This window comes from Rhineura floridana, chromosome 1 (genome assembly GCF_030035675.1).
Source record: "Rhineura floridana isolate rRhiFlo1 chromosome 1, rRhiFlo1.hap2, whole genome shotgun sequence".
Taxonomy (NCBI): Eukaryota; Metazoa; Chordata; class Lepidosauria; order Squamata; family Rhineuridae; genus Rhineura; species Rhineura floridana.
The window spans coordinates 209,014,679-209,030,529 of record NC_084480.1 but is presented as its reverse complement, the minus strand read 5'-3'; the positions used below and the strand labels follow the sequence as shown (position 1 = coordinate 209,030,529).

At 42.8% G+C, this 15,851-nt stretch overlaps 1 protein-coding gene across 1 annotated transcript in view; it reads left to right on the top strand.

Annotated features, from left to right (window-relative positions):
• Window positions 1-15,851, top strand: part of F13A1 (coagulation factor XIII A chain) — a 123,891-nt gene that overhangs the window by 57,217 nt on the left and 50,823 nt on the right. Inside the window, exons 6-7 of the mRNA XM_061591308.1 lie at window positions 5,118-5,225; window positions 11,344-11,518. Coding sequence (XP_061447292.1) covers window positions 5,118-5,225; window positions 11,344-11,518 — 283 coding nt within the window. The remainder of the gene's footprint in view (window positions 1-5,117; window positions 5,226-11,343; window positions 11,519-15,851) is intronic.

The window sequence follows — 15,851 nt, the reverse complement described above, 5'->3', positions numbered from 1 at the left end:
ATTTACAGATGCTAACTTACAGGAACATCACAGGCCCCTCAGGGGCCACTCTGGGCCACAGGGGTCCTTGGCCAGGGCCCAGCCTGGCCACCCTCTGGCAACATGCCTGCCCCGGGCTTTCTCAGCTTTCTTTTTTTTAAGTAAGTTTCTAACCCTCCTAGAAAGAAAGTTAAGAAGCAAAATGTGCAGGGACCCTTCCAAGTGATTTCTGTGAAATGAGCCAGCCTGGCTGCTCCCGTCTGTCAGTGTTTTTAGCCAAGGAGTGAAAACAGACCTGTGATTGATAAATGAGTTGTTTGTACACCAGGCAATAGGAATATGGGGTCCTAAAGAGCTTTTCTTCCCTCTTTCCTTAGTGCACTTTTTTCTGCTTGTGTCTTATTTTCTAGTAGTCCTTGGAAGCTCCATGGTTTGCCTGTCCTTTTTTCCTAGCAACCTGGATGCATCTTTCTTGTGATGGCTTTGTGTGAGATCAGATACTCCCTAGAAGTTATTTTCTGCAAATACTACTACACAATAAGTACAGATGGATGTTAAAGAATGGCAGATTCAAAATGTGAATACTCTGCAAAGAGGCTTAGGCTGTTGGAATGTATGAGGTTCAACTCCAACTTGTGGGTTGAGGCTGCATGAGGTTAAAAAGGGTAGCTAGAGAGGAGACCTCTTGGTTGCTTGGCTATACCTATCCCTTTGATCTCCTGCCGTCTCTCCCTTCCTGCTAGACTGATATGCAAAGGATGTTGATCCCAGTTCCTTCCCTCCTTCCCAGTCTTCTTCTTTCTCTTGAGAGGGGACCAGACATCTTTCCTTTGTCTCTCCCTCTCCACCAACATGAGGGCGAGTACTGGGCTCAGTGCTCGCTGCTCCAACTTAGCTAGTTAGCTAGATATAGGACTCTTTCCTATCAATCATGTACTTCCAGAATAAAGTAGTTATTTCTTATTTTAAAGCTTAAAGTCTCTGTCTGACTAACTTGCAGGGAAGGTAGAATCTTAGCAAAGATTCAAACACACACAAATAAGCTTGCTCAATACTCTCCGTTCTGCTACGCAACTCTCTGCAGGGTCCTACAGGACATTGGGCCCAGCGTCCTATATAGGCATGTCTCCTGCTGTGTAGGAGCTGATGTCCAGGCACTCATTAACAATGTACGGTATAGTTAACTTCGTGTATAATGGTATACATCAGCCATGGGAGCTGTAGTTCACCAATATCTGGGGACCCAAAGGTTGGGAAAGGCTGGTAGACATATCTTCTTCTGAAGTAAGTCTCTTTATGTATAATGGGGCTTACTTCCAGGTGAGTGGGTAGAAGATGACAACTGACAATCAATCAATCAATCAATCAACTGAGGCTTTAGTTTAGGGTTGGCAATGGGGAAACAGGGTTCTTATGCCTTTAACAGCTGTATCTCCACAATCAAGATGAACAGGACATAGCTGATTTCCCATGGTAAACACAAAGTTGTTGGACGGGGGGAGGGACACAAGGTTGTTGGACAGGGGGAGGCAATGACTGTACTCTCTCTAAATTTGTGTTATGTCATGCTCCCCATGGTAGCCATGTTGTGCTATGGCATGCTCCCCCCAGCAGACATTTTGTGTTATGCCATGCCCTCCATGACAGCCATGTTGTGACTGGCGCCCACAGAGCTCTCTCAGAATTTCAGATGTGTCCACTGGTCCAAAAAGATTTGGGACCCCTACTTTAAAGTGCCATAGTACATGTTGCTTTTGCTACAAGAGGCAAATATGGTGACTCTTCCTAGATTTAGAAATTTAAAATTGATCTGTATACCCAGCTGCAAGAGCGCCATTTTTCAAGAGCTGTTATCAATGAACTATTCTTACTCCAGGATTATTTACACCAGTTGGGAGTTTGTATACCAATGAGATTTATGCACCAATGAGATTTGTAGGCCAATCTCTGGAATAAAGATTCAGCTTTTTGAAGATGGTATTGTTTCTGGAAGCATCTCCTCTGGGAAGGCGTTGACCTCCACTATAGGATTATTACTCATTATTTCATAATGAGCTTCTGTTCTGTTCCAAAAGAGAGGGGAAAAAGTAATGCAATTATAGGTAACAGAGCCAAGGAGATGAACGATGATAAATGCACCATGTCGAACCTGGATGCAATTGCATTAGATAGTTCAGCTTCATGTCGGTATGTTAACTAATCAGTGATGCAATCAATTTATTGTTGCTATTTTTAACCAACTAGCATTTTTAAAGCAACAGAGGCAAACCTGAATGCATAAAGAAAAGCATCAATGATTGCTATGGTCCAGTTTTCAACAGAAATATAATCTCCTCATTTGTTTACCACTGCTTAGAGAGGCTTGTAATTGAATTCATGTGCCTTTGCCACCATCTCAGCAATTGTTTTCCAAGATGCAGTGTCATTTTTGGTTGCTATGCAATTTCATCTGAGCAAATTGGACTTATCACAGGGCAGGCTCTTTCATAATGAATTCTGCTCTATTTAGGCACTTCTGCCCCCTATTTATTCCTGTCCTTGTTGCCATTGGATCCCAGAAGTTAGAGTTCTTTATTAGAGTTCATTCTCAAAGAAGACATTTTCAGGCTACTTGCTTTTCAGTGGTGGCTGGTGGCCACTGGAATAGATTCCACTGCCCCACTGACATAGAGTCACCAGCCACCTCTGCTGTTGTGGATCTCTCTTTGAGAGACTTTAGGCTCCCAACCATCAATAATCAGAAGTGCAACTAGTGACAAACTGACTATATTTGCAGTGACAGAAGAGAAAGTTTAGAATAGTTTTCATTTGAGCTAGGCTCCCCAGTGCTATTCCCCACAATATATTTTTAATGTCATCCAGAGGGTTCAATGCTGGACCATGTGATTGCATTTGAATATTTGACTTAAATAGCCACACTTCCAGAAGTACCATTTGAATTCAAAATGGCTGATGCTACCTTACGTTGTAGTTACCTTGACTGGTGGGGGTTCTTTGTAGGTGTGTTCTGCAATGTGTCCTTGATGCAATCATAGGGCATTAGTGGTGGATTTATACTGGAGTTGTCTACACATCATTCCCCCATCAATGCTATTGCATTATTGCTGCCTGAAGGGGCACTCTTCAACTACAGCACAAGAAACACAGAAGAAAAAAACAAACCCAAAATCCAGAACATTTGTGGTATAAATTATAGGATTTCAGCAGGATGTTACGGCACATGGTCTGACTGGAAATGAAGCAGTACGTCCACTCTGAAACTTTTGCAGGTACAAATAGTATTGAGAGTGGGATTGTGTAAAACCACCCTGATACCATCCTGAGCATAATAATCATGAATGCACAATAAAAAGGATGTCTGGAACAGCCCCTTATTCAACAGTTATTTAAGTAGAACAACTACAAACATGGAAGAGGCAAAAAGGCATTCTCCATGTATGTCTCTTGTGTCAATGACCAGGATCTGCACCTGTGAGTTTGCATGGGTCTAACGTGCAGCTGACCTGCACAACCTACATCAGCGCTGCTCCATGCCTGTCTTGCCGTGCACCATGTGTTTTCCCAGTTAAGTAGCAACCATTTTGTCATCCTCCCATTCCATCTCCATCTATAAGTACACACGTGGCTTAAAGCAGTGGCCTACAACCTTTCAAAACTCTGGAGCCACCTTTAACTCGAAGCTGCACAATGTTTGTCTCTCCCCATATGACCTCTGCCAGTTGTGATCTGCAAGCTGCGCTCTGCTCCATGTACATACACCACAGGAGGTGAGGAATGACCTCTGTGAGGAGGTTAAGAATATAAGTACATAAGAAGTTCATAAAAAGACCCCTGCTGGATTGGAGCAAAGGGCTATCTAGTCCAGCTTCCTGTTTCCCAAAGCAGCCAACCAGATGCTCATTGGAAACCCGTAAGTAGGACATGAGGCCAATAGTCCCCTTTCACTTTGGTTCCCCAGCAACTGATGTCCAGAGGCATATTTCCTCTGAACCTGGAGGTAGTGTATAGACATCATCACTAGCAGCTATGCTCTTCCTTGTTCTTTTTGGAGCGTATGTACACTTTCTTTTTCTGAAAAGCCTTTGGCTGCTCCAGTTTTTAATTACACTTTATACTACAGCTGCTGAAATGGTTTGGTCCTGTAGTTTGTTAATGGGGGGGTGGTTAATGATGATTTTTATTGCAGTGTTATGGTTTTATATTATTGTCATAAGCTGCCTCAAGCCATAGAGAGGTTGGGTTTAAATGGCCAAGGATTTTTGTAATTTTGGGCTCAAGACAGACCATTATTGACCGTGATGGATACATTGGATACATATCCCACTGTCATCTGTGTGGTTCTGGTAGACAAGGTCTGTGATGCTTCGACAACCTGTAACACCAGTTTGACTAGAGATGAGATTAGGGATGGAAGGATCTATAAACTTTGGTTCACTCAATTTCTCACTTTTCCAATCTTCAGTTCTCCACATTTCTGCGGCAATTTGCAATTTTAAAAATAATCCTCATGGAAATTCTTCAGCATTTCGGTGTGAATTTCTTCAAATAAACACATTTTTGTATGCAGTTTTGACTACTGTTCACGTTTTTGCAAACAATTTCTCCTACTGTAATACATTTGTGAATGTTATTTTCACTAATATATTCATTTTTATGCACATAAGTGCAAATTTCAAAGGTTGGCTGTGTTTCAGTTCTCATATTGTTTCGGAAAGTGTGAATTTGTTAAGATTCTGCTTTAAATATGAACTGAATCTAATTTCTCCCCCATCCCTAGATGAGATATGTATGACAGAAATGAATATATACACCATAGGTAGCAAAGCTTTTGTTGTATCTTTTTCAGCTCCTGTCTGGCTCCAGCAGTAGCCACAGCTTCTTTTCCTTGTTAATTATGCAAATATTTATATACTGTTTTATCAAACATCTTTTGGTGTCTTGATCAGAACTGACTCCCTCCCCCTTCACAGTGACACAGCTGAAGCTACAGTTCATATATAGGAAATCTGTATTTCCCACATGGAATTGAAAACATTAGTGTTCCTTCTCTTTTGAAGCAATGAGCATTCGTTTCTCGTTTCCTTACTAGAACACTGAATTCATTCTCTGATGCATTCTCTTTCCTCTCTTTTATTTAGTTTGAAGAGGGTGTTTTGGATGCTTGCCTGTACCTGATGGACAGAGCACAATTGGATCTCTCAGGCCGAGGGAATCCGGTCAAAATCAGCCGTGTTGGCTCTGCAGTGGTATGTAATGAACGTGTGTTGGATACAGTGTATGAGGCTTGACACACCATTTGCTTATTACTTAGCTTAGGTGAAAATGCATTTTAATATATTTTTCAATTATAAAGTACCAAGGCTGGCTCTACAATTAGGATGGGTGAAGTAACCTCATATGTCAGGCAGCAGATTTTGAAAGGCAGCAGAATTACATGCATGAGATATCAGTGCTCAGTATTCCATTCTCGGTGGCTATACTGTACATTGCAGAACTTGATCCATACTTGATACAGGCTGAAGATCAGTTCATTCTGCAACATGAAAGACATTAAGAGGGGAGGATGGTGGCTGTGCCGGCAGGGCACAGTGGAAGGAAAGAAAATGCGTGTTTCCTTCCGCTATCCCTTTCCCAGGTGTACTGGTTGCAAGGATGGAGGGACACAGGAGGAAACTGAATGGAAACTGGATATCACTTAAGGCCCCCTCTCGGCCCCTCCTCCAACACGCCCCCAGAATGCCCCCTTTGCAGGCCTTCAACTGGCTTCTGCCAGCACCCCTTATACCAGGCTGGGCTTCTTTGGCAGACCTCCGGCTGAGCTGACCGGGTCGGATGAGGGACTTATGCTGGCATAGCGTAGTGTTGCCCAGCTGAGCTGGGATTCAGCCAGCTCAGCTGGAGGTCTGCCATATCCAACTCCCCTCACCCTGGCAAAAATAGCAGTTTGATGGTGCCCTAACAGGGGAGTCACTACCAGGGTGCGGGGGGTGCAGATCGCACCTGGGTGACACCATGAGGGGGGTGACACCCAGAGCCGCCTTGCCCCACACCGTTGCCCGGCAAAGGAGCCGAGAAGCGCTCCGGGTTGGTCGGAGCAGCCAGCTCCTCCTCGGAGGCATGCAGGCGGGCGGGCGAGACCGGGAGCAGCGTTGGCAGGGCGAGGGAGGTGCACTGGCATTCCCAGGCCTGCTTCTCCAGCTGGGTGCCCCTCCGGCATGCGCCCTCCCAGGGGCATGGACGGGGTGGCTGGCCTTGCATGCATGTGCGTGCTCAGCACAAGATTTGGGGGCTCACCAAGGGCCCCCCGGCACCTGGTCCGGTGCGCGCCGAAAGCAGGTGGCCGCTCGCTGGTGGTGAAGCCTAGACGGGCCTTCCACCATCAGCCTGGAGCGTGTGGAGAGTGCACGCGTGCACGCGAGACCAGCCACCCCAGTCCATGCCCCTGGGAGGGCACGCGCCGGAGGTCCGCACCCTCCCCCCCGCACTCCCGCTAGTGACGCCGCTGTGCTCTAAGGCTACAATCCTAACTGTGCCTACTCAGAAGTAAGTCCCACTGAATCCAGTGGAGCTTACTTCCAGTTAAGTGGGATTATGCCTAACAGACTGAGCTATGAATCTAGAGGTCCTTGGATTGAATGCCTAAGCCTAGCCACTTATACATCACAAAACAAGAAAAGTTGCCTACAATTTGCATATGTGAATGTATATGTATAGATGCAAATTTAGAAATACCTACTATAATTTAAATCTCACCATTGTGGGAAAGACTGTGACCAGGTAACCTGGGTACCTCCCAGTCTGCTCTCCAGGTCCTTAACTGTTGACAGGCATCTTCAAGGTTCCTGCTCTCCCTTCTTATGGTTCTTTATCTTTAACAAGTCATGGACGGAACATCCCTTCAAACAGAGGATTATTCTATGTAAAATTAAGAGACATGGCCACCCTACCTCTGTCATGAACTCGCTAGGTGGTCTTAGGCAAGGCACTCTTTCTTAGTCAGCAATATGGGGGACAATGGTAGATTACAACTAAATATATGAAGAGCGTTGAACATTTGAAATAATAACAATAACAATAATGCATTCTAAGATGTGGACGATTTGCTATTGAATCTTGAATATTTTAATTTTTATTACAGGGTGGGTTATTTTATTTTATATTTTGCAAGTAGTTCATTTATTTATCATTACAGACATTTCAGACATTTTTTGGCTCTAAGAGGGCCCCTCAAAGTGATTTACATTTCCATAGTCTCCCTCTAGTTCAGGGATGGGGACCCCGTGGCCCTCCAGATGTTGTTGGACTCCAACTCCCACCAGCATGGCCAATGAGCAGGGATTATGGGAACTGTAGTTCAGCAACATCTGGAGGACCACAAGGTCCCTATCTCTGCTCTAGTCTGCCAAAGTTGCTTTTGACCAGCCACAACGTGTAGGGTTTTGATCAGTTTGGATAGCAAAATGAAGAACTATCCAGCTATACCCTGTCCATCAAGTGCCTTTTTATGTCCTGGAGACAGCAGCTAAGGGTCTCGCCCTGAAACCTCTTTAGGTCTGCTGCTGAATACTTATCTCAGGGTTCACAGGAAGTCGATTTTCTAATTAGAAACCAGTAGTTAATCCAGCCAAAAGCTTTTCAATGAGAGTCGTGATTTATTTGGCGAGAATGTAGCAGCTCGGTATTAACATAATTACAAGGTACAGAGCAAAGGAGCTTTTCCGCATAGCCGCCACTGATTTGGTTCAAATTGCTGGAAGGAAATGTATTGCTCCCTAATAGCTATCCATTTAGCCATTAGTCAGCAAAACTCTCATTCCATACAGCCTTACCTCGAGCAGCGTTAGACATGCAAAATCGTTCTTGTTTTCCTGATGGGCAAACTATGGTGAGCCTCATTTTTTTACCCCCACATATCACTTACTCAGGAGAAATTATGTTAAAACAAGTGGAATTGCAAGGAGACAAAATGGGAACACATAACAGAAGTTTGAGTTCCAATCTTTCTTGCAAAATGTCCAGGGTATGTTTATTTCCCACTACAAATACTAATTGCATGAAGCTGAATCTCATGCCGATTTTGATGTTGCTGGTGAACCCACCAAGAACTGAGATTTTGGGTGTGTTTGAAAACTCACACTTTGCAGGCAAGTTAGCCTTGTCCTCTCCAAGTTTCTGAAGTATGTAGCACAAAGAATGGTCCCCCCATTCCCAGACTTCGTACATCATTTCTCCCAGATTACTTAAGAATCTGCATTAGTGACCAGAAGAATGTCCTTTTGTAGCTATTCCTCATTCATACAGCTCGTAGGAGAACTGTCACTGTACATATGGACTTGTAAATATATGTGTAACATGATGTGGACACGCAGGAACAAATGCAACTCAATTTGTATTGGCAGCCTGGCATTCAGATCAAATGGGTGGTGGTGTGACAATAAAACTGCATGGTATGTAGCTCCATTAATCTGTTTGGAGACTCTTTGGTTACATAATTCAGCCAATGAGAGGGATGTGTAACACCCTGCAAGCAGATCAGGATGAGTGTGGGATGAAGGCTTATTATTATATATCTGCCCTGTAAACAAATGGAAACAACTGCTCATGAAAGACCCCAAATGTGGTCTAATCATCTTGTAAGCTCTGTGCAAACAAATCAGGATGAATGCTGAATAAACAAGTGATCTGAAGGAGCCTTCTTCACACACACTTTTGGAAAGAAAGAACTCTGCTGGCTGCTGTTTGCTGTGCCCCGCCAACAGAACTGTTGTATGAACCGCTAGTGTTTCTTTGTACATGCTGCTGTCCCATCTTTAGAAAACATTTCAATCGAATTTTAGTGATTTTTAATTCACCTTTTTCCTCTCACTTGTATTTTTCTCTCTCTCTTGCAAAAAAACCCCTGCTTTCAATTGAAAGTCGTGCTCTTTTTGAGATTAGCCATATACAATGAAGTCATCACTATGCTAGATCCAGCCCCCTTCCTTATTTCTTACAGCACCATCTGCACACACTTCAAATTGTGGAAACACTACAAACCCTTGAGCAAATACCTCTTTAGAATTTCAGAAGTCACATTAACAGGCTTTTAAAAAATTCTCTTCCCTTCTGTTGCACCAAGCAAGGCAGCCTTTTCTTCATCAGCTTGTTTGCTTTCCTAGTCTATTGCTGGTTTCTGTTTCTGATTTTCACCTCATCACCAAATAGAGTGCTGCTCATCAAGAACTGCTCAGATGCTTGTACTTGGTTCAAATGCTAGTGTAATTTTACAAGTGGGATCACCCTCCCCAAAAGTTGCATCCAATGAAGTTAGTGCAAGGACTTCCATCTGCACAATGGAACTTCACCTTCCTCTCCTCTCCCCCTGTGTCCTCCCATATCTACTCTGGAGGTTTGGGGGGAAACCCAGAACAGATTTGGAGGGTGCACGGCGGTGGGGGGATGAGTAAGAGGGGAAGTCTAATTATGCAAGTGGAACTCCAATATGTAGTGCAGAGTGCTCCTGTTCAGGTTTCCGGCCACTTCATCTTACCCACTCCTCAATTTTCTCCCTGCCCTCCAAAGCCATCCCATATGCACTGAGCATGCACAGACCTAGCTGGGCTGTTTTTGATCCCCCCCCCATTTAAAGTTTTTAATGAAAGTTGGGGGGGGGTTGGTAGTTCTACAAAACTTTGGAGTTCTCTCAAGCCTGCTGCTACCTCACTCTTCTGTGTAGATGGTGCCTTTACAGGTACACAAGGATCAGATAATTTAGTTCACTATCAGTTCACTGTTACAAGCAATGTCCTGCAACAAAATGTTGCAGTGTGGCATGCACCTGTTGAGGCCTTCAGTCTCTTCTGTTCCCCCTCTCCTCCATCCTTTTGCTCCGCCTCAGCAGTCAGCATTCTCTGCGCACTATGTCATGCTATGTCCTCATTGGATTGTTTGGGGTGTGTGCATGTACACACTGGTGCCCAATCCCAGCTACATTAAAATCTTGGATTTCTCCATACATTCCCTCTGTTCCTGTGGCAGACACAGATGCCAGCTCTGCTCCCATATCTACTCTGGCAATGCTATTACAGGACCTAATAATGTCATCCTCAGCATCAGAGGTTCATTCACCTGTTCATCTTCCAGTGTGCTATATGCCATCATCTGCCAACTGTGTTCCTTAGCATTCTATATAGGACAGATCTTTGTAGAGGCTGGTCTCTACACAAAATAATAAATGGGTACAAATCTGACATCAGAAGTGGCAGTATTAAAAAACCACTGGGCAAACCCTTCAACTTTCCAGGTAACTGTCCTTAAGATGGCTATACTGGAACAAAGGAGTTTCAGTGTGAAACTGCTGAATTACAGTTCATCAAGAGGGTTCAATGCTGTCACATATGGACTGAATTGGCACAATTGATTTCTATCACACGCTGAGCGAACTGGCTTACCAATGCCAGAATGCCAGTCTTATCACCACAACTGTTTTTTGTTTGTTTGTTTGTTTTTGTGAATGACTACTGTTATTAATATGTCACTTGTTATTTTTCTTCATTTCATTTCCTTCTGATCTCAGTGTAGATATGCCATCAGGAGCCATTCTTGCTGTTTGTACCTCAAGGTTCTCATACCTTACCTTTTACCGTAAATATCACAGAACCTTCTGCCTAGGAATTGCCTGATTTTGGGGTAGTACAGAACATATATAATTTAAGGTTGTTTTTCCTTTTACAATCCATTATGAACGGTAAGATTGGCCATCTTTTTTGAACCATTGGACCATTTCAGAATGAAAGCTATTCCGTTTGGTTCCATCTCACCAGAATAGCACCAACAGTAAGATTAGTATATTAGCTTGGTGCAGATATTTCTTTCAGCATCTTTCATTCACAGGCAAAATATTCTCTGTTCAAATGTAAATATCCTCAACATTGCCCCCTCTGCTGTGTGGCAGAATCATGTTTACTTCCAAATAACGGTCCTGACACTTATCATTCCAGCATTGTTCCTGTCAGTTCAGAGCAGGGGTGAGGAAACTCGTTCAGCTTGACAGCCGCATTGCCTTCTGAGCACATCAGAGAGCCACATGCCAGTGGTGTGCAGAGCGACACATGTAAATTTTACCTTTGTACAGTAGGCTAGTTTCTACACAATCAGCGTTCAAGAGCACATTCTAGCCAGGGAAAAACACTCTGGGTGCAAAGCAGGGCGAATGAAGGGTGTGGCCCGTGGAGAGTTCTGAAGGCCAGATAGAGAGGCCTGAAGCATCACATGTGGCCCCCAGGCCTGAGGTTTTCCACCCCGATATAGATCTGAATTGAAATATGATCAGTACATATGACTGTAAATGCCAGCAGTGACTTTATCAACTTATTCTTCCTTCAGATCAATTCAAAAGACGACGAGGGCGTGATTGTTGGATCGTGGAACAATATTTATGATTACGGAGTGCCCCCCTCAGCTTGGACTGGGAGTGTAGACATTCTGTTGGAATATCATAGCTCCAAGGAGCCAGTGCGGTATGGCCAGTGCTGGGTCTTTGCTGGAGTATTCAATACTTGTAAGTAGGAGATAAAATATGCAATAAAGAAGTGGTCTTTTTTGGCATGTACACTTTTTCTCTTTCGTGTTAGAATGAACCAAAGTCCCACCCCCCAAAAAACACTGAGATTTAGCATAGATCATAATTAGTTGTTGTTATGCGCCTTCAAGTCTATCCCGACTTATGGTGACCCTATGAATCAGCAACCTCCAGTAGCATCTGTCATGAACCACCTTGTTCAGATCTTGTAAGTTCAGGTCTGTGGCTTCCTTTATGGAATCAATCCATCTCTTGTTTGGTCTTCCTCTTTTTCTACTCCCTTCTGTTTTTCGCAGCATTATTGTCTTTTCTAGTGAATCAGGTCTTCTCATGATGTGTCCAAAGTATGATAACCTCAGTTTCATCATTTTAGCTTCTAGTGACAGTTCTGGTTTAATTTGTTCTGACAGCCAGTTATTTGTCTGTTTCGCAGTCCATGGTATGTGCAAAGCTCTCCTCCGACACCACATTTCAAATGAGTTGATTTTTCTCTTACCCGCTTTTTTCACTGTCCAACTTTCACATCCATACATAGAGATCGGGAATACCATGGTCTGAATGATCCTGACTTTAGTGTTCAGTGATACATCTTTGCATTTGAGGACCTTTTCTAGTTCTCTCATAGCTGCCCTCCCCAGTCCTAGCCTTCTTCTGATGTCTTGACTATTGTCTCCATTTTGGTTAATGACTGTGCCAAGGTACTGATAGTCCTTGACAAGTTCAATGTCCTCATTGTCAACTTTAAAGTTATATAAATCTTCTGTTGTCATTACTTTAGCCATTTTTTCAGCTGTAGTCCTGCTTTTGTGCTTTCCTCTTTAACTTTCATCATCATTCGTTTCAAATCATTACTGGCTTCTGCCAGCGGTATGGTATTGTCTGCATATCTTAAATTATTGATGTTTCTCCCTCCAATTTTCACACCTCCTCATTCTTGGTCCAATCCCGCTTTCTGTATGATATGTTCTGTGTACAGATTAAACAAATAGGGTGATAAAATACACCCCCTGTCTCACATCCTTTTCTATTGGGAACCAATCGGTTTCTCCATATTCTGTCCTTACAGTAGCCTCTTGTCCAGAGTATAGGTTGCGCATCTGGACAATCAGATGCTGTGGCACCCCCATTTCTTTTAAAGCATTCCGTAGTTTTTCATGATCTACACAGTCAAAGGCTTTGCTGTAATCTTTAAAGCACTGGTGATTTTCTTCTGAAATTCCTTGGTCCGTTCCATTATCCAACATATGTTTGCAATATGATCTCTGGTGCCTCTTCAGTTCTAAATCCAGTTTGGAGATCTGGCATTTCTCGCTCCATATATGGTAAGAGCCTTTGTTGTAGAATCTTGAGCATTACTTTACTTGCACGGGATATTAAGGCAATAGTTCAATAATTACTGCATTTCCTAGGATCTGCTTTCTTTGGAATTGGGATATATATTAAACACTTCCAGTCTGTGGGCCATTGTTTAGTTTTCCATATTTCTTGACAAATTTTTGTCAAAATTTGGACAGATTCAGTCTCAGTAGCTTGTAGCAACTCTATTGGTATGCCATCTGTTCCTGGTGATTTGTTTCTTCCAAGTATTTTAAGAGCAGCTTTCACCTCACATTCTAAAATTTCTGGTTCTTCCTCATATGGTTCCTCTGTGAATGAATCTGTCATCGTTGCATCTCTTCTGTAGAGTTCTTCAGTGTATTGCTTCTATCTTACTTTTATTTCATCTCGGTCAGTCAGTGTATTCCCCTGTTGGTTATTCAACAACCCTACTCTTGGTTTAAATTTCCCTTTAATTTCTCTAATCTTTTGGAATAGGGCTCTTGTTCTTTCCTTTTTGTTGTCCTCTTCTATTTCTATACAATAACTATTGTAATAGTTCTCTTTGTCCCTACGTACTAGTCGCTGTATTGTTGCATTTAGGGTTCTGACGGTGTTTCTATCTCCTTTTGCTTTTGCTTTCCTTCTGTCTTTAACCCTTTTAAGAGTTTCTTCTGTCATCCATTGAGGTCTTTCTCTCTTTGTAATGAGAGGTATTGTGTTTTTGCATTTTCCCCTGATAATATGTCTGACTTCAGTCCATAGTTCTTCTGGTTCTCAATCAACTAAGTTTAAAGCCTCAAATCTGTTCCTTATTTGATCTTTATATTCTTCTGGGATATTAAAATTGCATTTTGGCATTATGATTGCTTTGTTGTTCTTCTTTAGCTTTACTCTGATTTTCGATATTACCTGTTCATGATCTGTACTGCAGTCTGCTCCTGGTCTTGTTTTCGCAGAAAGTATGGAACTTCTCCATCTTCTGCTACCAATTATATAATCAATTTGATTCCTATATTGACCATTTGGTGATGTCCATGTGTACAGTCATCTTTTTGGCTGCTCAAAAAATGTGTTTGCAAGAAACAAATTATTGGCTTCACAGAATTCAATAAGTATTTCTCCTGCTTCATTTCTGTCTCCTAAGCCCCATTTCCCCACAATTCCTAGTTCTTCTCTGTTCCCTACTTTTGCATTCCAGTCCCCCATGATTATCAGCGCATCTTGTTTTGGTGTGTGATCAATTTCTTCCTGTACTTCTGTGTAAAATCTCTCCAAGTCCTCTTCTTCTGCATTTGCCATTGGAGTATAGACTTGGATGATGGTTATGTTAATAGGTTTCCCGTTTAATCTCACTGATATCACTTGCTCAGACCTTGTGTTGTAGCTCCTAATTGCTTTTGCTACATCACTTCTCACTATTAAAGCAACCCCATTTTTTCTTAATTTCCTGCATAAAATATTTTGTAGTTGTCTGATTGAAAATGTCCCATTCCCATCCATTTTAATTCACTCATGCCAAGTATTGTAATGTTGATACGTTCTATTTCTTGCTTGACAATTTCTAACTTTCCCTGGTTCATGCTTCTCACATTCCATGTTCCTATTGTGTGCGTCGTACAACTCTAGACTCTCCTTTCGGATCTGCGTGCATCAGTCTCTGGCTACTTGTACTTGTCCTTTTGTTCTTCCCCAGTAGCTCGTTGAGTGCCTTCTGACCTGGGGGTCTCATCTTCCAGCACTATCTCGTGTTGCATTTTGGATACTCTGTTCATAGGGTTTTTGTGGTAAGAGGTATTCAGAGGTGGTTTACCATTGCCTTCCTCTGAGTTTGGATGCATCTTAGTCTGGTGTCTTAGCCTTGACCATTCCGCTTTTTGGTGCCCCTGCTAGGAGTCTAGCCTCTTGGTCTAGACTCCTGACGGCATTGCTCTCAGCTTCTTCAACACTCTCAAACCACCTCACCACATTAAGGTGTGCATCCTAGAGGGGGGCATCATACTAATAATATATTCTCTGCTAAAAATGTAACAAGTAGTGTTTAAACATCCAGCTTTTTTTAAACCTCTGAGAACTTTGTATCCATTATACCACTGATCTCTTATGCTCCTGATTGTAGAGCATGCTAAGGCTGGAGCTGATCAATATGGAGGAAGCGGTAGCCCAGCTTCTCTCCAGATATTGTTGGTCTCCTGCTCCCATGAATCCCAGCCAGCATGGCCAATGGTCAGGGCTGATGGGAATTGTAGTCCGGCAACACCTGGAAGGTTATCCCTACATACAATATAACAAATGAAGACAAGAACATGGTATAACTTCGTTTTCAGCAAGAGCCGGCAATGAGCATTCACCAAGACACTCCAACCCTCCCTTGCAAAGAGTAACATCCCTGTGACTTTGTGGTGAAGGGCGGGCTATGCATGCTGAAAATAAATAAACAAACATTCCCATCCACTGACTCTTTCAATTGAAAGGAAAACATTTTGATGCTGAAATGCAGATGGTGGAAGCTGGGTACCTTCATTTCTGCTGTTGCAAAGTAACTTGGCCGAGAGATACTGTAGATATCTAAGACATTCGCTTGTTTTTGAAAATAGAAGGTGTTGGAATGTGTATTGCCTTATGGGGAAGAGTTGGCAGAAATTCATTCCAAACCCCATCTTTCCCTTCATAGTCATGCCAATATTAGTAGGTATTGCCAGCTATTTAAAATGAGCCTATTTCTCAACTGGTCTGCCTTCTCTGACAGTCACACATGAAAACACATCCAACTGAATGGGTGGGATTCTGATACTCTTCTGTGGCACAGCCATAATTAAGCAAAGTTGTGCATAGCTTAACTCTCCAAGTCATTAGGTTATGTTTCCCCACCGGAAAGTCAACCGAGGAGTCGGTCACTTTAACTCTGTGGAAGAGGCCTCTTTGCATCAGTATCCATAATGCTACAGAGTAGATTTATCCAAATGTTGCAAGGACATATTAGAGGAACGCTCTA